Source organism: Lagopus muta, chromosome 8, assembly GCF_023343835.1.
Source record: "Lagopus muta isolate bLagMut1 chromosome 8, bLagMut1 primary, whole genome shotgun sequence".
NCBI classification, from domain to species: Eukaryota; Metazoa; Chordata; class Aves; order Galliformes; family Phasianidae; genus Lagopus; species Lagopus muta.
Window position 1 is genome coordinate 10,262,459 of NC_064440.1, and position 26,073 is coordinate 10,288,531.

General features: G+C 42.0%; 1 protein-coding gene across 6 annotated transcripts in view; it reads left to right on the forward strand.

Moving 5' to 3' along the window:
- Nucleotides 1-26,073, forward strand: part of SEMA5B (semaphorin 5B) — a 246,171-nt gene that overhangs the window by 199,467 nt on the left and 20,631 nt on the right. For 5 of the 6 annotated variants that reach the window (XM_048953844.1, XM_048953843.1, XM_048953845.1 and 2 more), the window contains 8 exons: nucleotides 10,332-10,449; nucleotides 15,753-15,934; nucleotides 18,939-19,082; nucleotides 20,445-20,592; nucleotides 21,965-22,190; nucleotides 22,867-23,085; nucleotides 24,799-24,969; nucleotides 25,886-26,035. In XM_048953844.1, coding sequence (XP_048809801.1) covers nucleotides 10,332-10,449; nucleotides 15,753-15,934; nucleotides 18,939-19,082; nucleotides 20,445-20,592; nucleotides 21,965-22,190; nucleotides 22,867-23,085; nucleotides 24,799-24,969; nucleotides 25,886-26,035 — 1,358 coding nt within the window. The other variant, XM_048953847.1, reaches the window with a different exon arrangement.

Below are 26,073 nucleotides of genomic sequence, written 5' to 3' on the forward strand. Positions count from 1 at the left end.
TAGGAAGATGTCCAAAGTGAGCTCTACAAGCTCTCTGAACATGCAGTGTTGTGAAGGCTGCTTTGCTGGGCGGTAGCTTGGCTGTGCTTGCTGCTGGATTTTGCATGGCTTTGAAATCTTTGTAACCTCCCTGCAATTTTCAGATGAGCTTGGATTTTTTTTTACCTCAAGTTGCCCCCGAGCTTTGGGGATGGATAGTTGGAGAGCCAGCATCACAGCTTTATTACTGACACCACCATATCTCCGCATCTCACCATGTGTGGTTATCACATCTGGTTGTGTGTTACCTCAAATCAACCTAATGGCAATGGAAATGCTTCTGCTTCTGAGGCTATACAAAGAGACTGATTCTCTTGTGTGCTACTGTGACAGTCTTGTTTGAACTCTGCCTGCTTTTCTGACCCTGTTGCAGGGTTTGCTGTTGAGTGATGCTGAGCTTTTGCCCTCTTACTTGGCCTAAATTCTATTGCGCATCCCCTCCGGCCATAGTGCTTAATGCAAAGCTAGCAGAAATGACTCAGCTGACAAGTACTCTTATTTGCTGACTTGAGATCTTGTGAAAAACAGAACTCACCTCTAAATAGCTCTGGGCCAGTGATCAGACAACTGAGTACACATAGGTGAGTAATTCCTGCAGTGGCTCCGGGGATTTTGGGGAAGAAAATGGTCAACAGCCATGGTAACGAAGCAGAACTTTTTACCCTCTTTCTCCCATTTGCGCCCGCTTGTCCAGAGTGCAAAACTAAAATTTCCCAGTCTCTGTACCATCTCCATATCATCATTTAAGAGGTCCAATAAATCACCTGGGACATTGTTTTGATGTTTAATGTTGTTGCTATTTTCTTTTTTTTTTTTCTCCTTGTATGATAGAAAATCCTCTGTAACAAAGGAATGAAACATTTGAATTTAGGGCTGCAAGAACAAACTTTAAAAAAATTACTGGATTTCAGAAGTGAAGGGGACTTAAATGGATGACCAGCACAGACTGTTAGGCAATCTAAAAACTTCCAATTTGGGGGGAGTCAATTGAATATGGGCTGGAAATCCACTGACCTCTGCATCAGAGTGACAATTGTTCCTCCAAGGACAGACAAGGAATGATTGTTGGGTAAAAAGCACAGAGAGAAAATGGCGAAAGTGGTTGGGAAGGAACAAAGGAAGACTGTTGTTCAGTGGAGCCCAGAACCAGCAGATCATTGAGGCAATGCTGATGTTTCATTGTTCACCTAAGACTTTGAAAATCCATCCCTCTCCTCTGAGCTGAGGCTGTTGAAAGTCTGGCCCAGATTTTGTTTTGAAAATGTTCTCCTTGAGAGTTTTTAAAAATATCCAGCACATTGAATATTCTTTATAAATAGAGGCAGGAGGAAAGGTAGGAGCCTATGCGAATGTTGTTACGAAACTAATTCATCAATTTCCTTCTGCTTTGGCTAATTTGGCCTCTTGAATATTAAGGAAATTGACTAATTATTGTACCGTCAATAATTCTGCAAAGCTTTGGAAGACTTCACAAGGCATAAAGGAGAGCACTCACCCCCATTTTTTGTCATCTCCAGTATCCAATAATATCTCAGAATAAATCAAGGAACATCTGTTTTGGCATCCTGGTTGCATTTAAGTAAATAGCAAGACTCCCACTGACAGAGAGTGAAGACATCAAACAGAACCATGATCACTAAAGCTCTTGGAAAGAATGAAGTTTGGTAGATGAAATGGATTTGTGTTCTTTAAATAGAAGTGCAAAATTATACCATTTTTTCTATCCCAAAAACACATTTGCATCTGCTGTAGCAGGCAATTACTCCCATTTTCTTTAATGTAGCTGGTTATATATGTAAAGTTAAGCACATCAATACTCTTTGCAGGATATGGACCTTTAAGATTCAGGGGGATAGTGCAGGTCTAAGAAGTCTGAATTCCAGAGAGCTATTAGAGAGTTTCATTTGAACAGTCTGAGAAAAGGATTTGGGTATGTGTGCCTGAAATTGGGAAAAAAGGGGGGCAAAGGTAAGTAATATAGTGAGCAGGGGCATGTTCCCAGTAAGATGCCAAAGAGATTGGTTTTCAGTTTCATCTTATTTGACATTATCTTTAATGGCATGGAAGAAGAAAATAGCATACTTTGTAGATGGCATTTAAGTACGAGGGAATCACAAATAGCAGTGAGGAGAGAAATGCAATGTGGTTCCAGGAGGGAGAGCAGAACGAGGCTGCTTGAGGAATAAGTCTGTGCTGAGGTTGCTGGTGCTTGCATTACTGAAACAGAGAGAGCATGGGATGAAAAAGTGGAAAGGGCTCTGCTCAAAACCAAATGAATTATTATGGTTGTTCCTATTCCTATTAAACGCACAAACTACCAGCAAGCTTTACATTCGTTTTAACCTGTCTGCACACTTTTCAGGCTCCCACTTTTAAGCTCTGAACTATTGAGATGGCCCCAGGTGAATGGTTCTGTGACAGAAGAAATCTTTAGCGGTAGATGGAGACTGGGGCTGTACAACTGCTACAGTAGATGAAGGTCACTCTAGAAATTGCCAAGTCAAGTCAGCTAATTTCAGGGCTTCTGTCTTCTTACTGTCCTGACTAGGTTGCAGATTTGTTCTGGGCAGCTTTGGAGCTGCTGAGAGGGAGGAAAAATCTGAGAGGTTGAATGTGCTGAGTGCTTTTTGTTTGCTCCTTACTTCTAAAGAATCCTGCTCGTGTGATTTGCTCACAAGATCAGGGGTGGTTTAGGCTGTGGATCCTTTTACCTCTTGCAGTCTGGCTTGGGGCCATCTCAGATCAGTGATGTCTAAAAGTCATTACCATCTAATACCTGCTAGGGTGGGCTATGTGAAATTAGTTTCAACACAGTGGCGACTGACAGGAAAGCAGGTAGTTTTCTCGGAATACATAATGTTAAGATGACATTGATTCTACTGTTATACAAACAAGATTAATAACTGAAGCTTCCAGCAAGCCCCAGGGCAGATATCCATTGCATCTGTCAATTCTTGCAATTTGCTGCTATTAGGTCGTAAGATTTGTATTCTAGGTAGTGGTCACATCTAACGATATGGCTCCTGATGTCTCCAGCCTTACTGCTGCCATGTCTGCTTTGCCTCACGTCTCGAGCATCCAGTCTGCATTTACATTGTGAGGCATTGTAAATGTTACTACCCCTTGCCTACATTGCTACAGATGCTTCATCAACTTTTTATTAGGAGATGTACTGTTCTACCTGTTTGAGGAGGAGGAAGCATCTGAACCCAGGGCAGATATGTTTTTGCTGTTGTTATAAGCATGAAATAGAAATACATATAAGTGCATAAAATATATATGGATTGTAGAAAAACATATCACTGTACTTCTGTCTGGTGTCTTCTACGTGTCAGTATGCCAAAATACTACAGATGTATGGGAACACTCCAGCCTGAGGAGGGGTAGGGCTGAATTTCAGAAATATCCATTTACTTAAGTGATGTTGTCATTTTTAAAAAAGTGGAGTTGATGTCATTTGGTAGTGTTTTTATAGATACATGGGAAAACACAACGGAGACTATATTGGCTGTGTCATTTTGCCTCTTACATAGAGCTGAAATAGTTCTGCATTGGACAAGAGATATTAGATCCTAAGCATCGTGGTAGGTGGCCTAATATTTTTTTGCCATTTCCAACATTAATCTACAAGCAGTCTTTCTAGTTGAATCTGCATCTTGTTGAGCAGAAATTCCAGAACATAACAAAATCCAACTTTCACAACAGAGCTGCTTGAATATGGATTATTTGGTGCAGCCTGGGTGATAACTGTAGACTGTTTTAAGGTTTCTTCATCATCGCATACATTTCTTTTTAAATGTTCTGTTTTTGCAGTTTTCTTTCCTTCCTAAGTTGCCATTTTAACATTATTTACATTCTTAAATCATCAGCATCTTCCAAAGGCTACATAAAGCAGAAATGCAGAAGCAGAGCACATCTTAATCTGACAGCCTTCTTCAGAGGCTGATTGACACAGGGCAGAGAGAGGGAATAACAGTTGAGTGCACAGATTTGGCCAAGCTGCCTTTCTTCTTCCCTCTGCCTTTTGCCATATGGCAGCCCTGGGGGGCATGTTTTCTTAAGGCTCAAAAGCCTGCTGAGGTAGGAAATGGTTGTGCTTTGCAATCCAGACAAACATGCCCCACACTCAGGAGTTCCTTCTGGCGATTCCTTTCATTATGACTTTAATAGTAACTGAATTTTCTTGTGGATGACTGATCCTATCACTGGTAGTCAGTGGTCCTCTGTACTTGTGTTTCTGTTAGAGGTCAGTTTTGTTTGGCACAGTGACAAGAGTTTCTAACAGTGTTTATGGAGCAACACTTACTCATTTTTTTTAATAACCTGCTTCATTGATGTAAACATAAATCCAGATTTAATCAGAACTTTTCTCGGGATGGCATTAATCTTCATATTTGAATAAATGCAATGTTGTTTTATTTTACTGCTTTAAAAACAAAAACAAACACCTATTCAATAAAGAAGTCAGTGTAGCTAAAAGATGATGGAATGGGATGTCAGAAGGTAAGAAATAGAATCGTTTGTTGTGTAAATTGTACAAGGCCATAATCTATAAACCACAATCGATTAAAGAGATATTGAAAATGGTCGGGCAGGAGGTGGAACTAGCAAGTCAAGGTCCCTGATAGGGAAAAGAAAATGAGGTGAAACTGCCCATGAAAATCCCTTGTCTGTGCATTGTTACTTTCAGCTACATGTGTTTGGTTCGTAAATGGACTTCAGTTCTAGAGGTTGTTTTATACCATGGTTTTAATCTATGCATTCAAAACAAATCATGTGCAGAGCACCAGTCGCTGATGCTAAGCATGTGTGGGTGATAAATTACATGTGTATGCAACACAAAAACATTTCAGCTTCTCTGCTTCTTTGTCCGGTGTCAAATGCTGAAATAGCAAACCTCAGTTCTCTAACTGATCATCAGCTGCAGCCCTCACAGTGGTGGTACCTGTGAGCTCTTCCTGAGCAGTGTCCCATTCCACAGATAATTGCTTATGAAGTATGTGTTACTTGTCTTGAGCTAAGGGCACTGGCATCTGGCACAGAATATTGCTGCATTCACCAGCTGAGAAATGAGGCTGCTGCTTGACCACTGCCTCACTAAAGCAGCTCAGTTCCACTTGGCTTCTTTCCTCAGTGGGGGAAGATAATGGATTTGTACAGATCAGTAATTCATCTCTGCAGTTTGAATTTTTAAAGGTATCAAAATTAGAGGGATTGTTTGAAGGTCTGGTGCTTTTTCCTTCTTCTTAATCTTATTTTCTTAAGCCATGAACATCCTTTTGATTCTTATTCTTCTCTTTTCATGCCATCTGGGCTTAAGGAAGATAGAAGTCCACTCTCCCTTGCACAGACTATTGAGGTTGTCAGTAATTATGATTTGGTTGGCTGGAAGCTAGTATGATTATTTGTTTAGTTCATCCCCTCCACATGTTGATTGCAATGGGACAGAAAGCTAACCTTGTCAGGAAATGCCTGTCTACAAATACAGCCACATGTCAGCAACTAACAGGCAGAGCTAATACCCACGTACTGCTTGCAAAGTGCTGCTTTCTCAGAGATACCTGCTCAAAGAGTAGAACAAACCAATGTGAAATTCTTAGAAGTCAGAAATAATGAGAAAGAGATACATGCAAAGAGGGGAAAAAAAATGTTGGAGAGCAAGCACATCCTGAAAGATGAGAAGAGCACAGTCCTTTAGTGTGAGTGAGTGCTCTGGATGATGTCTTCTTGTTTTTTGGTATGAACAGGCTTGTTTGCTGTCTTCCGTCTGGTAGTAAGAATGGGAAGAGGCTCCAGTAATTCTTTCTTTCCTTTGGTCTGCTGAAAACTAATCTCTTGGGTCTGGTTCTATTGATTCAATGATCCATTTATTACACAGTCTAAAGCTTTTTAGCTCACAGGTGAGAACAACCAAAAGATGAAGTTATCCAGACCCCGAGCAAATTAAAGTGGGAATGAGAAACTTTAGAACTACAGGCTTTTAAGCTTTAATGAAGATTTTGAAAGAAGATGTAATTCAGGCTATTAAAAAGTCTCCAAATCCTTGTATTATTTAGAATATGAGAAATCTGCTGTCACTTTGCAATGCACCTTGGAACAGTTGTTCTTTTTAGGAAGGAGGTGTGCTCACTGATCCATCATTATTGTGTTCTTTAGACAAATCCAGCCCTCTTGAAGAGGACTGCTGCAGAAGTGCCACACATCTGGAGTGGAGAGCAGAGGTGGGGTTAGGACACAGGACAGGGCATGAGCAGGGGTGTGAGACAGGGAGATACTTTCTCCTTTTCCACATCACAATCCTGTGACTGCTGAGGAGATGCTAGGCAGGACCGACACACTGCAAGCAGAAACCTTTTTACAGCGAATGTTGTTAATGAAGGCTCAGCAAGCCAGCTTCAGAGGCACTGTAAAAACTCTTCTGAGTCATATATAGGAGTTTCCATTGGCTTCAGAGCACTTTGGATACTGTTCCAATTGTAGAGTCTTAATCCTTTGTGTTATCCCAGATGACAGCTGTAAAAATGATTGCAATAGCCAACAACAGGGAGCCTTACAGCTCCCAGACAGCAGGCAGCAGGTGAGCTCTTATGAGTAAGATCTTATTTTCATGCAAATGTCTTCAGTAAGTGAGAATAAGAAACCAGAGAAAAAATAGCTTGAATAGGAGACACAAATGGAATTGTTTTTCAATTGAGCATTTTTAGTGTATGCCATTATGCCTCAGATAAGACATTTACTGCAAGGCAATGAATTAAAGTGAATCGCTATTGATAGTAATGCTCTGTCATAATAAATCCGGCCTCTTAGATATCCATCAAGAGGTATTCTCCTGAGTCCTCACTGAATGTACCACAGTCAGAAAGATGGTCAGAGATAAACTGGGGGCATGAACCATGTGGTATCATCAACATCTCACTTCCATAGACATCTCACTTTTTGGGATTTCATTACATAAGTCATTAGCATTAATATAGCCAGTGGTAACCCACTATGCTTGGGTTGTCTTTTGGGATAATGGGTTCCCTCTACCTGTGTAAATAATGATGGGAAGTGATACTGTGTCATGAATCCCTCAAGGTGTTCCTAGCCTGCCACTGAATAGTCACTGAGTGCAGTTTTCACTGCTGTGTGCATGGTGTGAAATTCTGGCCCCGCTGAGCCAATGTCCAAAGTCCCATTGACTTCGAAACATCAGAATTTCATTATGGCATGTTAACTTCCTTCTATCTTATTTCACAGTATTTACATAGTGCCTTGCGTGGCCTTGGTTCCCCAGGCCTGCGTGAGGCTTTTCGACAGTATCATAATATGAAATGAGATTTACACATAAACATTTCAATTTATTTTGTGTTCTGTGCATGGGGAAATGCTATGATATCTTTCCATTTTCCACACCGCAGTGCCCGATTTGCTAAGAATGACAACACATTTCTGAAGCGTTTTGATCTGTGCGTTCATGCATGCATACATATGTATGCCTTTTGCTGTGTGCGTGCTGGTGTGGTTTTATCTCTTAATGACATAAGTGGGGACATATATTCTAAAGATACTGTAAAGATATAAATTAGGGTGGATTTTGAGGTGTTCACTTAAAGTACTTGCCAGAAATGTTCTCTTGCAGTAATGTGCATTGTAATGCTTTTTGTGCTTGCAAAAGGAAAAAAAAATGGAGCAAATTGTGTGTAAGTAAATAACATTCCTCCTCACCCCTAAGTGTACCGCTGTCAGCTGATATAATAGGTTTCTTACCAGAGTTGAGGCAGCAGAGTGGGCTCTGAATCCTGAAGGGAGGCAGACAGCATAGCTATTTTGTTTTTAGATTTCAAATGGTTTTGAGGGCCTGCCGTCAGATGGGAAGAAGTCCCGGTCTTTGATGGCTCTTAAATTACAGAGTGTGCATTCTGACAGCCCAGCAGAGCCCAGGCCCTGCCCAGATGGCAACAGCAGCGGGGTAAGGATGCGTTACATCCAGGAGCCAGGGCACATAGGCAGCTGTAGCTCCCTGTTACCAGCAGAAGGCTTTTGCCACAGCTGGGCATCGTGGCCATCTCACTGTGCCCATCAGCTGGGGACAGAGCAAAGCTGGCCACCCCAGTGCTCCATCAGGGACCCTCAGCTCGCTGCTCTCAGCTGGTAGCAGCACATTAGCTGCATGACACACATTACAAATAGTGCCAGCAAAATGGTCAGTGCCTAGCCGGGATATACTGCAGCCTGCGGAGTGGCTGAGGGCTGCAGCTCAGAACATATGGAGATTATTTCCTGAATTTATGCAGCACATGTTTTCCTATAAATTAAATTCAGAGAAAATGTGTATCATAATAGGGTGACGCTCACAACAGCCTTCCCTGTTATGAATTACAATGACCTCTCTCTGCTCGCCGGGTGCCCAGCAAAATGGCTTCATGTCATTGGAAACAATAGCTTGTACTCAGTGTCAGGTCTGAAAGCATGACCAAAGCCTTTGTAACTAAAATCAGGGGCTTTCTTCTCCCCTTATTTTTTTCCCCCTGTTGCTTCTCTTATTATTTTTCTCTCTCTAGAGATAAGCTCACAGCTGAAGTGCTGTTACCTGGGCAGGTGCTGCTGCTCAGTCTCTTGTGAGGGGCTGTGGATGGCCAGGGCAGATCTGGGGATGGAGGCAGCCCCACTGTATGCATGGGGTAGTGTGGGATGCTGGACAGTAGGATCGGGATGCCTAGCCAGAATAAAGCAAAGCAGCATGTGTCTCTTCTGTGTCCTTGGACTGGGGATACTGAGTCTTTTCTAAGCAAATATTTGATGTTCTGTTGCCTGGGGCTGGGACAAAATCATCTATGCCTTTTCCTTGGTTGTTTTGAAGCAGCTGGAGGAAAAATGATGTAGACAGTCCTTGTAACTACCTTCCTAAATCAAGAAAGACAAAGTTTTGCTCCTTACCACTCAGGATGTAAAATCTTAAGTAGAAGAAATGTCTTTCTGCAATGTCAGAAAAAAGTGGAAACTCATTATTAAAACATAAATACATACGTGTGCATATATGCATATATATAGTGCATACATACATCTATAAAGGAAGGGGTGCCAGCCAGCAAAACAATCCAGGGTTTGCTTTGGGGCAAATGGCTGTGGAGTCAGTAAAAGCTGATAGAGCATTTTCAGCTGTGCTTAGGGAACATGGTTTTTCATTTGTGGCTGATTGCAGACTAATAGGATTTCAAAGATTTCTGGGAGGGAACAATTCACTTCTCATTGCATTTGATACTTTTTTTTTTTTTTTTTTTAATGTTTCATTTATCATACTGATACCAACCCTTAGAATAAATGTTATTACTCTCCTGTTTCATTTTTAAACTGAATTTTAACTCTTGGTCCCTTGCTGCTGCCTAATTGGCAGCTTTCAAATCATTTGGGACTTTTGGAAAGATCCTGGCAGCCCTTTTGTGTGATAGAAGAGAATGGATCATTGGAATAAAAAACAGTATTGCAAATTTTTTGGAGGTTAGTTGTTTCTTCTTTGTCTTTCCCTAACACATGCACAATGTGGCTTGTATTCTCTTAATGAAAATTAACAATTTGAAAGCAACTAATGGGAACAGCCAATACAGATGAATTTTACTGGTACAGACTAATTCTGTGATTGACTTTCTCTGGTCAGTGGCAGTAGGAATCCTGCTTATTTTTCTTTAGGAGCTCACATGTTCGGAACACACACTTAGCCTGTAAATATGGATTCAGGAGGAAAATGAATACAGCAGTGTTCAAAGCAGCCAAAAGCTTAGAAATAATGTTCTGCTGTGACTTTTCCAAACTGACATCTTGATGTTGGGATTATAAATGAAACCATTGTGCCAGCAAATGCCAGCACTAATAGAAAGCCTTTATTAGTGCTGCATTGGCTAATTCTGCTTGTCTAACCCCTTTGGATGGACACAGTGTCAGAAAACATACTCACAGAGGTTGCTTTGTGTGAGATTTGGCCTGCTGAGTGATTACATGGAAGCACAAAGATATCTCAATGACAAGGTTCTTTGACTAAAATTTGTAAAGTTATTTTCTTTCCCTAGGCCTTGGAAAGGAGTGAACTGATTTTTCATTTGCAGCTTCTGTGAGTGATATTTGCTTTGTGTCCTGTCACCCTTCTGTTCAGCCATTCTCCCCTTCCAAGCAGGTAAACCTCTGCTTAGAAAAATTGTTTCTTCTGCAGAGCCCTGGTGGACTTGACAGCTGTCATACACAAGCACTATACTCAAATAAATTTCTTTAAAGCTAGACAGTCTCACAGCTTTAATCTTTTTTCTTTGCACATGCAGGGAATGCCTAGGAGCCAGAGACCCTTACTGTGGCTGGGATAACAAGCAGAAGCGATGCACCACCATTGAGGACAGCTCCAACATGAGCCTGTGGACTCAAAATATTACTGAGTGCCCAGTAAGTGGAAATATTTTGTACGTATGTGGGTGTATGAGTATATGCATGTGTGTAGAAGCAATAGAGCAAGTGAGTGTGTGGCAGCCTGAGTGAGACTGGCTGTATGTAAAGCATACAGATTCCAGTGGCACATACTTTCTCTAATATCTGTGCACAGACACTTGTTGAGAACACAGAGAAACCCATTTTACTTTTTTTTGCTCCAGAGAGGGGATCCCAAAGCAAGCTTTCAACGCCTGTCATACCCACCTTTGCATTGAGTGGAACAGGTTGGATCATGCTGTTGGGTCACCACCGAGACCCATGTAAGCCCTACATGAAACTCGAGCTGCCTCAGGGCTGCCCTACTGTCTGCACCACCTCTTGGGCTTCCCTACCTGTTAGGGAAGTCAGAGTTAGGTGACAACCAGTGTCCCAGGACAGCATTTGGTTCATTTTCCTCTTGAATCCCTGAGCCAGGGCTCACAGGATGATATGGTGGTGATGAGTTGATGGTTGGACTAGATGATCTTAGGAGCAGCAGAGAAACACCAATCATGGAAAGTCTGTAGGGGGAACAAAAAGATATGTATTTATTAGAGAACAGGAGGGAAAGAGAGATTCTATATAAGAGAATACGAGAGAGTTCAGTTATAACTTCAAATTTAGCAGACCAAAGACCAAACCTATGTGATTTTCATGGATATGGTCTTTTTTCCTTACCCTGCTCTCCATGAGATGCAGCAGTTAAAAGAAAGTGACTTTATCAATCAGTGTGATTCTCTGGCTCTCTTACTACCCGCACACTCACTTTTTTCTGATTTGAACATCCAGTTCCTGGCTGTGCTCCCCAGAAGATGTCTGGCCAAATTTAATTCCTGCTGCTTGAACTGTACCTGCAAAGGTGATTGAGAAGGAAAACTAGTCTTATTTAATAAGTTGTAGGAGTGTGGAGGAGGAGAAATTCTCATTAATGTCTACATTTATTATCTAACATCAATTAGTACGTTAGTACTGCTAAGTCCAGTTGACAGAAAAAGAGGGCTGATGGGTTATATCTTCAGTATGCTATTTATGACTGGAGCTACTGTGATGTTTATTCCCCTTATCTTCCTTACTTCTCAGATATTTTCCCAGGAAATATTAGTCATTACTTCAATCCATCCTCAGCTTGGCAGGCTTAAGTTTTTCACTGCTGGATTCAGAGGCTTGTGTGTTTATAACCCTCCTGTGTTGAACTGGGATGCAGTGCTTCTTGATTGCCCATGCTGTTATCTTGTCCTGCTTAATGCCTGTGTCTGTTGATAGGTGTGTGAGGTGTTAATCCTCTAGTTTGAACGTGTCTGCTGTGGTGCACATTAGGGAACAGGCTGCTTCCAGATCTTTGTTTCAAGGTCATAAAAATCCATCACAGAATATTCAGCTTTGGCTGTTCTTGGAGTGTTAGTTTTACATTTGTTTTACCTTGTCTCTTGTAGATTATTTTCCACTTAGGTGCTCTCGTTCTGCTGCATACATGAGCTCTTGCTCTTTCACTGATAGGCTGCCAAGCCCTTAAAACCCACACGCAATTGTTTTCTTTTTCTTTCTCCTTTGTCACTTGCTGGAATGAATTACCTCTGGCTTGCTCATCTAAGCACATCCATCAGCTGTGTCCAAGTATGTTTTTCACGTTCAGAGCACTAAAAAGATCGTGATCAACAGATGCAAGAGTCTAGGGCAGCATGTGCAGATCACCACTGGAAAGGAAGGGGAATGTAGCAGCATGGTGCCAGATGTCACTGGGACTTCAGTTTGATGAGTTACCATCTAAAGAAGTCCTGTTTTTTTCTCACCCTACTTGTCTGGGCTGAGCACCAGGCACTCAGCTGTGCTGGTACAGCTGTAAGTGAGATCACACTCCAGTGTGACAGAGTGTAGATTAAAAGCACCCCTCCCAAATAAACTTTTCCTAACCCAGATCTTGTCAGTAAGTTCTTCTGCAGCCTTGCCCGCAAACAGATGTCCTGGCACAGCTGAGAGTGTGGCACACAGGAACTTTTAAATCCAGAATTGGCATGTCACTCAATCACATCCTAGAGGGACTAGGCCTTTGTGAGTCAACTAACACCCTAAGATGACTTGACTGTTGCTCTTGAGCAAGTATGCTTGTTCAGAGCTGGTCTGCACGTCTTTTACAGCACTGCCTCAGATTCCCAATAAGCAGATCTAACAAGAGATCTTAGATATGGGGTTAATCATATAGTTTTTTTAACATAGTACCCTGTGCAATGTTTAACATTTATTACTAACAAGTAGCACCCAGAACATGCTATAAGTGCATTGCTGTGGTTGCAATGTCAAACATGCTACACCATTTTCTTGCTCATCTATTCCCAACTTCTTTTTGATCTGATTACCAAACTTATACCTTCCTCTTGATTTCTGTGCAGCCACTCAGCTGTAGTGCCCAGTTACCCTCCTCTAGCACACACCAAGGGGCTTCAAGAACCAAAATCAAAATCTGTAATGAGTCCCTGAAAACCGAGACTTTTCCTTCCCACTTCCCAAGGACTTTATTCTCCAGACATATTTGAGTGACATTTTATGGAGACTGGGAAAAAGTTTTCCAGGGAAAAAAGTTCAGTTTCTTGTTCTGAACACTCACTTGTTGCAAGGAAAATGTTGCTATTTATGGAGGACAAACATTCTTTTCTCCTAGGTTTGGTTTTAGAAATGATTGAAATATTTTGACTGAAACTTTGAAAAAAAATTTCACCACCTATCAGATAGCCAAAATGGAAAATTCCAGCTGAAATAATCAAAGCTTGATAAAGCTATAAGCAGGTGACATTTGAATCCTAAGAAAAGGTACTGATATATTAAAAGGACAAGAAATGCTTCTGGCCTTATCTGTAATATCAGAATAAACACTGAAAATGCCCTGGAAGCAAGAAGTAGGAGTGGTAGTTTGAATTTTTATATCCTGCATTTGCTCCTGTAAATGGGAAATGAAGTCATAGAATTATAGAATCATTAAGGTTGGGAAAGACCACTGAGATCATCTAGTCCAACCGTCAACCCTTGGTTGGAAATGGTGACAGCTTTGGTGGGAGTACGTCAGTTTAGCAAATATGAGATCTCTGCAATTAGAAGTATCAGATAAGTGATGGCCATTTGATAACAGATGTTTTAAAGATGTCATCTCTGTGTGAAGGATGCTGTTGGCTGCAAAGGATTTGTCTTGGGAAGATATTTCTGAAAAAGATCAGTGCTCATGAGTTCTTATCCTACTTCCCAAGTTTGCTCTTTTGAAGATATTTTTATAAGTTTAAAGATGGAATAATAATCCATATGTAATTTCATAAGTAAAAAGAGCCTTCCCACACTCACAACGTGACATGTTTATAAATCCCAATATTTCAACTATGGCTGCTTATTTGTTTAATTTTTGGGCTGCTTCCCAGTATCACTTATGAGCCAATAATTATTTGTCAGTTTTTTTTTTTTTAATTGAAGCCACGGGCCATATCATACCACTGATTTCTGAACAGAGCTCCCTGCTGGAATCAGCAAGGCTTTCTGGCTCAAAAACGAATAGGAATGATCCAGTACTTGGATTATGACTTTTGTAAGGCAGGAGGGAAAAGGAGATAAAAATCTAGTATTAAATATCTCAAAGTAGTTCTTTTGATTTTTTTTCTCTCTGATTTTTAGCAACCCAACTGAATGGTTTTTTGACTGTGCTCATGTTTAAAACAAACTCAAAAAACAACAACAAAACTCAGTGTTCTTTTCTCTGGGCGTCTTGCCTTGTAACCTGTAGCCCAGAGCAAATTTTTATAACGGCATGGTAATCTACTGCAAACAAATGTTTGCAACAGATGCTTGATTCTCCCCAACTGCTGCCTGAAAAGCACAGTAACAGATCTATATTACTTCTGTGTCACTGCTGTGTATTTTTGATGCTGCTGCAGATGAGCAAGAGGGGAAGACTGCAGTCCACCAAAGGTGCAGTGTGAGTGTTTAACACCGTGCCAGGCTTGAAGCCCAGAGCAGTGCGTTTAAGAGGATGAGTGTTTGAATGCCCTGCTTTGTGGCCACAGTTGTCTGAGAACGCTCACAGCTTCACCATGCCTTGGTTTGGAGAAATGACTTCCCTACAGGGCATTCCAGGGGATTGATCCTGCTGCCTACAGAGCTCAGCTGAACGTGGTACAGTGCGGTTTGGCAGTGGTAGCTGGCTCATATTTGGGACCAGGGCCATAAGCCAGGGATGCAGCCTCCTCTTCACTTCTTCTTGTGTGCAACACTGAGGCCAAGGCCTGTGTTGCCTGTGCCAATGGGTTTGTCAAAGCTGCTGAGCATCCTACCAGCCACTAGGTTAGATATTAGGAAACATCTCAGGAAGGATGGAGGGGTATTGGAGCAGGCTGCACAGAGAGGTGGTAGAATCAATGTCTCAGGAGATTTTTAAGAAGAAGATAGCTGTGATTTAGTGGTGTGGTGGTAGTGGATGGATGGTTGGACTAGATGACTGTAGTAGTCTTTCCAACCTTAATCATTCTGTGATTCTGTGGTTCTTGCCTTCCAAAGAAGCAGCACTGGGGTTAGTACAAAGCTGCAGATGCTGGATCAAGTTCCCTAAAGTGTCACAGTTGTGAGAACTCAACTGCTTGTTGCATCCAAATCTCATGCCCCCTGGCATGCACTGAGGCTTTAGGGAAACCAGGGGAGTGTTTACCATTCTGAAAGAACCATTTGCTTCACTCCAGCAATCTGTGATCTTGCATCCTACACATCACCTTGGGACAATGCCTGTAGGATGGGGAGAGAAGGGGCTGCATAGCCTCATGCTTGCTACCATGATGTGTAAGGCCATTCTTACAGTGTTGTTTCGATGGGGCCAAAGTCAGGAAGGCCTCAGTCTGAGCATGTAGATGTGATTATACCAGCAGCCCCGAGCACTACAAAGGCAGAAGCATCACAGAAAGGGAACAGCAAGTGCTGGCCATGCGTTGCTCAGAAGGCTGAAGCTGTGCTGCATGGGACCTACAAGCAGGTGGCCTGCAGGCGGGTGCTGCATGGCAGGGCTGGTTGGGTGCCTGTGTGCACATGTTAGGTATGTGGGGTGGAATTTGGAGGTAAACACTGATGCGGCATGGCCTGAAAACAACCCTCTGTTTTGAATCCTACTCACAAGCACAGACAGCTCCTATCTGAGCTACATCTTAATTCCCCCAGCAGCTTTATTTGGCATTTCTATTGTGGGGATATCTCCAGAAATGTAAACTTTGCTAGTAATGACCTTTTTTTTTTCCTCTTTTTTTTTTTCCTAAAACTAGGTGAAAAACCTGACAACAAATGGAAGACTGGGGCCTTGGTCCCCATGGCAACTGTGTGAGCATTCAGATGGGGACAGCACAGGCTCCTGTATGTGTAGGTCACGTTCATGTGACAGCCCTCGTCCTCGCTGTGGAGGTCGCAGCTGTGAAGGGGCCAGGATCGAGGTCGCAAATTGTTCAAGGCATGTCAGCATCTCTGTGCGTTTTTGGAAGGGAGCAATAGTTGTGACTGTTCACAGCTTCTCTCTTTCCTTTTGTTTCTGTGACCATGATGTATCCCAGCCAACAGAATGTATGTGAGACCCAGATTGAGATTAGAGCAAAGGGATCCTGGCACTTTCGTGTGTCTCAGACAGGGACCTTGGAATATGAGCACTCCAATCAAAGTTAACATTAACCTTGCCTATACTAAGCCTCAGTTTCCCTCAAGTGTATGTAAGTAGTGACTCATCAGAGATGAGTAAAGTAGAGGTAGATGTTATCCAACTGAATAGTAATAAGCTAAAATACATCAGTAAGCACTCAGTCATTATTTTGCGAAGTCTGAATTCTGAGGTTGTGTGTTTTGCAACAGAGCTTCTGCAGACCAGTGCTTGAAGAGACAGGATCTAATATGGCTGTAAGCAAGGTTTGCCTGCACTACTCATTTCCCGCGTGCTGCCTGCAGAATGCCATCCTGGCAGCCAGCTGCACCTAGGAGGCACACTCACTGGACACGTCCCATAAACAACATGCAGCTCATCTTATGCCTATGCCATCTTCTTAGGGAAGTCTGGAGCTCATACTTCAGCAGTATGGAAGCTAAATGTCCTCTGGTGGGGTGCCTAGACGTAGCTGCCATGTTTGTGTCCATGCTACCCCATCACCCTTGGACTATATCATGTCATGACCTAAGGAAAGATGACACAGTAGGGTAAATACTGCTTAAGCAGGATGGTGCCAGCCAATATTTTGGTAAATATTGGGTCAGTTCTGTTTTTTATCTACTTTATCTTCCTTATAAATGTTGATGCCATTAAAGACAGCTGTCTCTTGGCTCCTCCCTAGAGAGCAGTGCTGATCTTGGCACCAAAAATTCATCAATACTCATATTTGATTTGGCATCTCTCCTTCCAGTTGTGGGCTGTGCTGCCTAAAAGATGTGTAGTCATTCCTACCTCTGTGCTGCCTGTTCATGTCACTGGCAAAGGCAAATTACACCAGAGGGATGGGTTTCTCAGCAGTGCTCTGATGGCAAAAGAGGCAGGAACAGCTTCTGAGAAGAGGATGAAAAATAAATTATTCAATCTTAAGACACAGGAAAACAGCATGGTTTGAAAAATAAGGACATCTGGTCATCCTGCATCCGCCTCAGCCTTCAAATTTCCTTTAATTGACTTCATATGGCATTGAGTTTTCTTTTTGCAAGGAGGAAGCAGGATGGCTAAAGATGAGTTCTATTAGAAATCTGAAAATGGGAAGTGTCTTTCTGTTAAAAACCCTCAAACACCGATACTGAGAATTGTTTTTCTGAGGAATTTTTAGACAAGATTGCTTTTTTTTTTTTTTTTTTTTTTTTTTTTTTTTTGCCACAATAGCAGCAGCCTTCCATTTGATTTTGTCTTTTCATGTTTTACCATATAATCTTTGTTTTGAGTTAAGGACTAGGGAGGTAGTAGGTCATTTAAAACATGGAAGAATAACTTGGAAGAGTAGCATTTTTATGTAAGTGAATTTCTTGTTCTGTGACCTTGTTTGAGGTGGGAGAGGCAAAGCAAAGAAGGAAGGGGGATACGAGAGCAAGAGGAGGAGGGGAGAAATATCTATCAGGGTTCTGAAATAAAGCTGCCAAGAACTGGCAAGAATTGATAACAAATACAAAAAGTGTGAAGGGCAACGTGGATTTTAACTTTCATCCTCTGCCCTGATTGGTGCTATGCCAGAAAATATTTCTTGCCAGCAGTGATTTTAGCTCAACAAATGCTTTGAAAATTAACATCTGTTTTCAAGCTTAGCTTTCAAGAACCAGAGAGCACCTGAGTTATTTTTTGACTCGACTTTTTAGAAAGGTTTTTCTACAGGGGAAAGAGAAGATTTTTTTTACTTAAAGCAGCGAAGTGTCAAGATGAGGCAGTTCTGCAAGACAGAGCATTGCCACTGGCTCCAAATGAAATGAAACCTGCAGCACAGAAGACAGAATGTGGTTCCTCCTCTCTTGCCTTGGTGAAGCTCTAAGGTTTAGTAGTCCTGCCAAATCAGACCAAGGCAAGCTTTAATAATCAGGAGATTTTAAAGATGAAAATGTCAACTTCCATGTGAGCATGTGGTGGAGTTACTGCAGGCAGCAGCCTCAGAGAAGCTGGCCACATGCACACGCTCTGGCATCTCTGTTGTGAGGTGTGAACTCAGGGTTTTCACGTCAAATTTGCTTCAGGCTCAGTTACCACTTCTCATTTGAGATGCAATCATTTGTTAACCTGAAACCCAATCCTGCCTCTGAGCTCTTACTTGCCTCCTGGTTTGTATAGATTTAAGGTCACACTACAGTGATTTTTCAAGCTCCCATGAAAGCCAGAAGCAATTATTGTTATTTTTTATGAAGTTTGAGATTTCCACCTAATAGAATTCAATGCCAAAGGCTTTAGGAAAACACCAAATATTATGAAGCTTGTGAGAAAATCATTGGAGCTGGTAGCAATTTTGTTGTAAGAGATTTAAAGCATCAGTGTCTTCTGAATTAGCAGAGGATAATTTTTTTTTGGCACAACTGGCATTGGTGAGCCTCAAAACCTGCACCCTTTGCATAGGAGTCAAAGAGTCCAGGAAATACAACTTTGGGATCATCAATTGGCTCAGAAAAGAGAGACATGGGGAAGATGATAAAGGCAGTGGAAGTTGTAGCATCCACAATGTTGTCCAGAAAATCCTAAGAGGCATTTTCAAAATCATTCACTGTTGGCTTCATTCTCTTCCTGTCCCTTCACTTCAGACACTTCAGTGACAGACACTTCAGTGGCAGGGAAGTAAGGCCAATGCTGAACAATCTTGAGAGTCCCCTTTATAAATCTCAACTGGTGTGGTCTGCTTGTTATGAAAATTTCTTCAGTTTAAGCAGTCTCTCATCAGTGCATTATGTGTTTGACTGTTAAGCATGGGGAGACTATTAGACAACCCCCATAATCTCTTCTCTCTCACACTTTTAATTAGAAATGGCGCTTGGACACCCTGGTCTTCCTGGGCCCCCTGTAGCACCTCCTGTGGGATAGGCTTTCAGGTCCGCCAGCGGTCCTGCAGCAACCCTGCTCCACGGTATGGGGGCAGGGTCTGTGTTGGACAGAGCAGGGAAGAGAGGTAAGAGATGTTAACGACACTGTGTGTTCACTTCTGTGGTTATAATGTTGGCAGCTGAAAATGGTGGATCTTCTTTGAACGCAGAATAAGGCTGAATATACAGAGCAGAAGGAATTTCATGGCCAAGGAGGGAAGAGGTTACTCACGTATGGCCTCTCTCTTGCATTGTTCCTTGAACATCAGGGACTGATGCCTCCTCAGTGAAAGGAGAAGCTGTGTCTGCTGTAAGCAGTTAGAACCTATAGAAAAGTGCGCTGTTCTGACCTGTCCCCAAGGAAGCAGTTGAATATGTGCAGCTTTCATTGCCAGTTTCAACTCAAGACAGATTCAGAGTTGAGTTTTTGCAGGGTGTGGCATTAAAAAAAAATCATCTTTTTTCCCATCTGAACTAAGCAAATTTCATGCAAAATCAATTAAAAACAATGCTTTTTTAACTTTCAGAGCTATCTGCACTGTTTTGTTTCTTCAAGCCCAGCCCCTCCTTAAACACATGCTTCAAGGCATCCAGATTGGTTTCCAGCTTTGACATTTCATTAAAGGCCACCTCTGCTTGGCAGTAGACTGTTGCTTGTCCCTTGAGTGGTCACTTAAGACAGATCTCTCTGCATTTCTCAGAATACAAAGGGCAATTCATTTAACTTCCCTTATTTGGGACATTTTAATGTTTGGTTTGATTTGTGGCCATTCAGAATGGTCCTTTTTGGGTTTTAAGGACTACATCTGAGTCAATTACAGTCCTGTGTGATTCACTTTGAGAACAATATTGATTAAAAAGCTGAACAAAATTGAAGTTACCTTTTCTAAAGGGAACATGAAATAACATTAATTCAGGACTTGCTTTTATATGCATACATCTTCCAGTTCAGCTCCAGTTACAACACTAGTTTCTTAGGGACCAAATAACAGTGAGGGCCAAATCATGAGATGAGAAGATTGCCAAGTGTTTAGCACCCGCCAGTGGTGACAGATAAATGTTGGATTGACCTCCTGTTAGTTAAGCCTCCTCCCTGGAGACTTTCAAGGGCTGGATTGGGCCCTTGGTGTCCCTGTTCATTGCAGAGGAGTTGGACTAGATGATTTTTAAAGGTCCCTTCCAACTTCTAGGATTCTCTGATTTTATGATTCTAGCTGTCTTAGTGGTTAGCCTGGTCAACCACTCCTCCATCAGTATAGAGGTTACAGTTCTCTGTCATGAACAGGAATATTGCTAATCTGACTCGTGTGAGCCTTCTGCTAGCTTTCTGTGCATGCAGTAAGTGCACTCAAATGCAGCGTGCCATCTAGCTTTGCATCCGTCATCATTTTATCCTTGAGTTGTGCTTACATGGATGTTTTTTTGAATAATGTGCTTTCTCCTTTCAGATTCTGTAATGAGAACAGTCCATGTCCATTGCCAATTTTTTGGTCTTCATGGGGTCCTTGGAATAAATGTAGTGTGAACTGTGGTGGAGGAATTCACTCAAGGCAAAGGTCCTGTGAAAATGGGAATACATGTCCAGGCTGTCCTGTGGTATGTATTGTTTATTGACATTGAATATCAGGCACCTATTGACATCTAGCTTCTAGGGTCCTGGTATTTAACTCCTCTCTCCATCTTGGTTTTATTTCTCAAGCTAGAAGAAATTGCTATCCTCAGCTCTTGCTGGAGATGATGCTAAAATGAAATGAACTGGGAAGCAGAGAGGTGGCAGATTCCAGAAGTCAGTGAAGTTGGTGTGAGTGCGTGTGTGTCTGTGTGTGTGTCTGTGTGTGTGTACAGGTTAAGACAGCCTGGCATACAGAGAGCTTCTGCAGGCTTCTCTAGCCTTAGATATCAAGTCCTTTGCCTGACACTCTACATTTCATTTTCCCACTCCCAAGAATGATCCTGCTGAGTCAAGGAGGTCCTACACACAACAGAAATGAGTCTCGTTTTCATACTTGAGTAACCAACAGGTCAAATACCCAGTTAACCCATCAATGAGGCAATGACTACCAATTTTCCCTCTTTATTTTCCCTTTCCTATTCTGGCAGCTGTTCCATGCAGCTGTTTTAATTAGTTTTATGGGCAGTTTTCTTTCAGTGTAAGCAGATCTGATCTGGAACCTCCCATCTGTTCACAAGCTGTTTGGCATTTACTCTAGAATCATAAAGTCCTAAAGCATTACATTTCTCTCCTTCTGCCAGAATAGTAGGGTTTATTTATTTATTTTTAGACAAGAACTCAATGTCTTCCACTGGAATTCCTCCTGCTGGTGGTGAGAATTGTAAAGACCCCATATCATTCCATCCCCACCCAGCAAGAATGTTGGCTATGCTCAATAGACGCTCATTTTTATACCAAGAATGGCAAAAGGTCTCCACTAGGGAGTTCAAAAAACCAACCAAACAACAACAAATAGCAATAAAAAAAGATTATCTAAAAGTGTCTTAGAAACAAAACAGCAAAATTTTCAAGGAATGATCTTTACTGATATTTTGTCCTCATGGGGCTCTCCTAGGATGACCTGAGAGCAGCATCTCAGAGTCATAGCAGAAAAGTAGTTTGTTGTTACTTTTATGCATTGCTTGTGTTATTTTCTTGCCCATTACGTACCATGCATTCTAAGCCCCGCAGGACTCTGAGTCAGCAAAGAAATAACAAACCTGAGGGAGAAATAAGAATAGTAAACACAGTTCATCCTTGAAGTCCACCTGAGGCTATGTACCACCACTGCCTCCATAGTGCCCATGTTTTCTGCTGTACCCAGCACTATCTTGTATCTGTGAGGTCAGAGAAGGTGAATAGAAGATTTTTTTGATACAAAGGCACCCCGTTGTTTTTTAGGATGCAAACAAATTTGTGTCATTTAGTCTGCTGCTCTTCAATAAGGAAGGTCACAGTGGTATTCATTCCTTGCAGGAATATAAGACCTGCAACCCAGAGAGCTGCCCAGAAGTACGTAGGAACACACCCTGGACCCCTTGGATGCCTGTCAACATCACCCAGAATGGTGCCCGCCAGGAGCAGCGCTTCCGCTACACGTGTCGTGCCCAGCTGTCTGATCCCCATGAGCTGCAGTTTGGGAGAAAGAAAACTGAGAGTCGATTCTGTCCCAATGATGGCTCAGCTATGTGTGAAACTGACTGTATGTCTTGCCAGTTCTGGGGAACTATGGGACAAGCTTAGGTTTGCTGGTGGAAGGGGGAATTCTCTCAGAACAGCAAGAACCTGATTATATCTACATAAATCTTGGTTTATCTAGTCATAAGTGTATGACTAGCATCACTGCAGAATGGCAGGGATGGAGAGAGCCCTGTGATGTAGAAGTCAATGCAGCCCTGTTATGGTAGTATATAGAGTTATTCTCGGTACTTCCAGGCTGCCCTAATGAGAATGGGCAAATGATGAGGATGTAAGAAGAGATGGGATAGTGGGATAGTTTGAAATAGATTCTGTGGGATAGTTTGTCTTCACTCTTCTTTCTCTCTGGAGGTCCCTCTGTGCACTGCCTCCAGGGTTATTCCCTTCACTACTGTTGTAGTGCAAGTCAGTGTCCTGACAGCACAGCCCAGATTGCCACAATTTGCTGCCCAGAAAGTTCGTTTATCAAGTTTATCACTAGATTAGTTTTGTATGTGACACATTTCACTTCCTTCTAACTTTGCTGTAACACTATGGAACAGAACTCTTACTAAGGGCTTTCAACAGAAACTCATCCCCAGAATGTATAAATCCTGATTTTATTCAAGAACTGAGGACTTTTTTTTAAAAAAAAAACCAACTGATTGATTTGTGATGTCTTGTTTGTTTTTTCTTTGAAGCTCTTGTTGATGACCTCCTCAAGACTGGTAAGACCTCTGCACGGATTATCAATGGGGGCTGGTCCTTTTGGGGGGCCTGGTCTTCCTGTTCCAGGGACTGTGAGTTGGGCTTTAGAATCCGGAAAAGAACATGCACAAACCCTGAACCTAAAAATGGTGGCTTGCCTTGCGTGGGGTCAGCGATGGAGTACCAAGACTGCAACCCACATCCTTGCCCAGGTAACCATGATTATCTTCCTGCATGAAATTCAGAGGTATTCTTCTTCATCTTAATGGCAGAGACACCAAAAATCAGTATTTCCAAGGTGCTTTCATTTTTTTTTATTTTCTTTAATTTGGGGGATTTTCCTTACTTAAAAAAAAAACCAACAGAACAAAACCAAAACTATTGTAATGACTCATATATGCAATCCACACACTTTGGTGCTGTGGCCTATGTTTCACCTAGGCTAAGAGGGAAACACAGCCACAACCTCTAAATGAAACAGTATGGTGGCTTGTTTAGTAGTGTTTTGCTTGAGGTAGGTTTGATGCTCCATCCAGTGGAGAGCATCATGGTACATCTGCACTTTGATGAGGAGACGGGCTTAATGAATGTGACTTAATGCTGTAGAGATGCTTGATGTGGCAGTTCTTCTTGTGAACACTTGTTTCTTCCCCCTCTCCTGCTTACGTATTGTTCTTGCGATGGGCATCTACTCTTGACATCAGTTACCATTTCCTGCACAGACAGCAGGGAGTATTCTTGCCTGGTTTCCTGGTTTTCAAGTTTGTCCTCATGTTTATGTTGCACTCCTTGTCCAGAATAGTAATAATAGACTATTGACTACCATACTATCTCTCTTATCGTTCTCCTTGCTCTGTAATAGCTATCTAAGCTAAATTTAAATGATCTTAAACAAATCACCATGTCTTTTTGTAGTTCTAGCAATTTCTAGCAGTAGCTCTGTCTACCTCTGGCAATATAGTTTGTGGCCTACAGTTGAAATTGCTGCATTATTATGGTATTATTATGATATTAAAATTCAATGCAAAGATAAAGTGCCAATGCAGATAGGAAAACATGATCAGAATGCATAGTAAGAGCATAGCAGGAGTGTCTAATATTGCACTCTGTGGCCTATAAAAAGAAAATAACTCTAGCACTATAAAGGCAGCTATTAGTACTATTTTGGAAACTCTCAGTGGCTTTTCACAAATGTCTGTGCCCTTCTCCTGTGCTGTTTTCTCCCTTTAGACACTATGATGTTTTACAATCTGTTCTGAGTGCATGATTGCTATTTCTATGTGTCTCCCTTTGTTCCTGCCTCACTCAATATGTATACACAAATCCTAGGTTTATCTTGCACTAAGTCACAAGGTTGTTATCTCCTGAAATAGTGGCATGGGGACCTGAAAATCAGGTAGTCTAGTAGCCTGACAAGAGGGGTTGGGACCCAGAGTTCTTAGTTCCCACCCTGGATTTATTAATAAAGTGTTTTGGGACTGTGCTCACATAAAGCCTCTGAGGTTTTCTGAAGTCTGGGACTAAAAGACTTGGGACCCTGAGAAGAAAGATATAAGCTCCACTTAGGTTGTATGACTTTTTTTTCCAAGTAAATGTTGCTGTTACTATAGGTGAAGTGTCAAAAGACAATGTAATAAGGATATTTTATAAAAAGTTGCATAAAAATAAGACAGTCACCCTACAGAATAGTTTCTGCTACAGTCCTTTATGATGCAGTCTTTCTGTGCATGGACTTCATTTAGCATCCACAGAGTGCAGCACATTCCAACGCTCTCTTGACACGAAGCCCAAATGTCCTGGGGTACAAGAAAGTGCCAGCTAGTCTGGGCAGGGTAGGTCTAGGTGAGATACTGGGATTCTGTGTCACAGTGAGAGTAGTAATCACTTGCATGTACCTCTTTCTCCTTGCTTTTCCATATCCTCAGTAAAAGGCTCTTGGTCTTGCTGGACTCCTTGGTCTCAGTGCTCGGCAACCTGTGGAGGAGGGCACTACCAGCGCACACGGACTTGCACCAACCCAGCTCCATCTAGTGGAGAGGATATCTGCATCGGGCTGCACACTGAGGAGGCTCTCTGCAACACCCACCCGTGTGAAGGTAGCCACTTTGGGTTCCTGCTTCAGCTGATTAGGGTGCTGATGAGAGCAAGGTGCATCTGCAGCACGTCATAAAAATAAGCCAGGAACACCATCAGTTAGTAGCTTTAGTGTCCATTCAGTAAATGTATATTGAACCAGGGAAAAAGCAGACATCCTAGTGTTCAAATCAAATGCTTCATCACCTTTCTTTTTACTTGCTCACCAGACCACGCTCTGGCATTCTGGTGCTAGCCAGGCAAAATCTTGTTAACAGACGATCAATTTAAAGTAATTGAAAAAGCAAGACTTTGGTTCTTGAATGTGGAAGCTTTCAAGACAAACAAAAGGAGTCATGAAGCATCAATCTGTACTGTTGCAGAAGGGGAGATCCTTTTTCTGTCTTACACAGACTGGCAGATGAATGTGTGCTACAGCTCAGAGGACAAAGTTCACATCTGTGCTGACTTTGAACCACTTTTGTGTATTTCTGATCCAGTGCAGACTGATTCCTCCTCTTAGCAACCTTAGTAAAGCTTTGTAAGCACTGTAATTTGTGCTGGCTGCTTGGGGTATCCTTGAGAGACTACATCAAATTTGGAGGTCCTGTACAAAACTGTCCCATCCAAATGCTTGTATGTCTTTAACCACAAAGCTGATATAGGAGTTTTAAAACCAATTCTGCACTGTGCAGTGCTCCAGCAAAGGTTCATTTACTCTGTATTAAGAAAATTACAATCTGACAAGTAGATTATGATGCTTGCACTGTTATTTATATCATGATGATTAAACTTGCGGAAGGCCCCCAGATTGGATGTGTGGGAGAGGCCCAGGTGAGGATCTGAACACTCTCTAGCATGGGAGAAGTTTGGTTTCCACAAGGGATCCTTTTCCTTCTTGGTGATGTTGTCTGTGCATTTTCTTGATTTGCATTTAAGGTGGCTGGTCAGAGTGGTCAGAGTGGAGCCTGTGTAATGAAGAGGGCATCCAGTATCGCAGCCGTTACTGTGAGGTACACAGCCCAGACTCTTCTCAGTGCATTGGAAACAGCACACAGTACCAAGATTGCCTGTATAATGAAATTCCTGGTATGTACCATGTCACTGAAGACGGAGAGGGTGGGTCA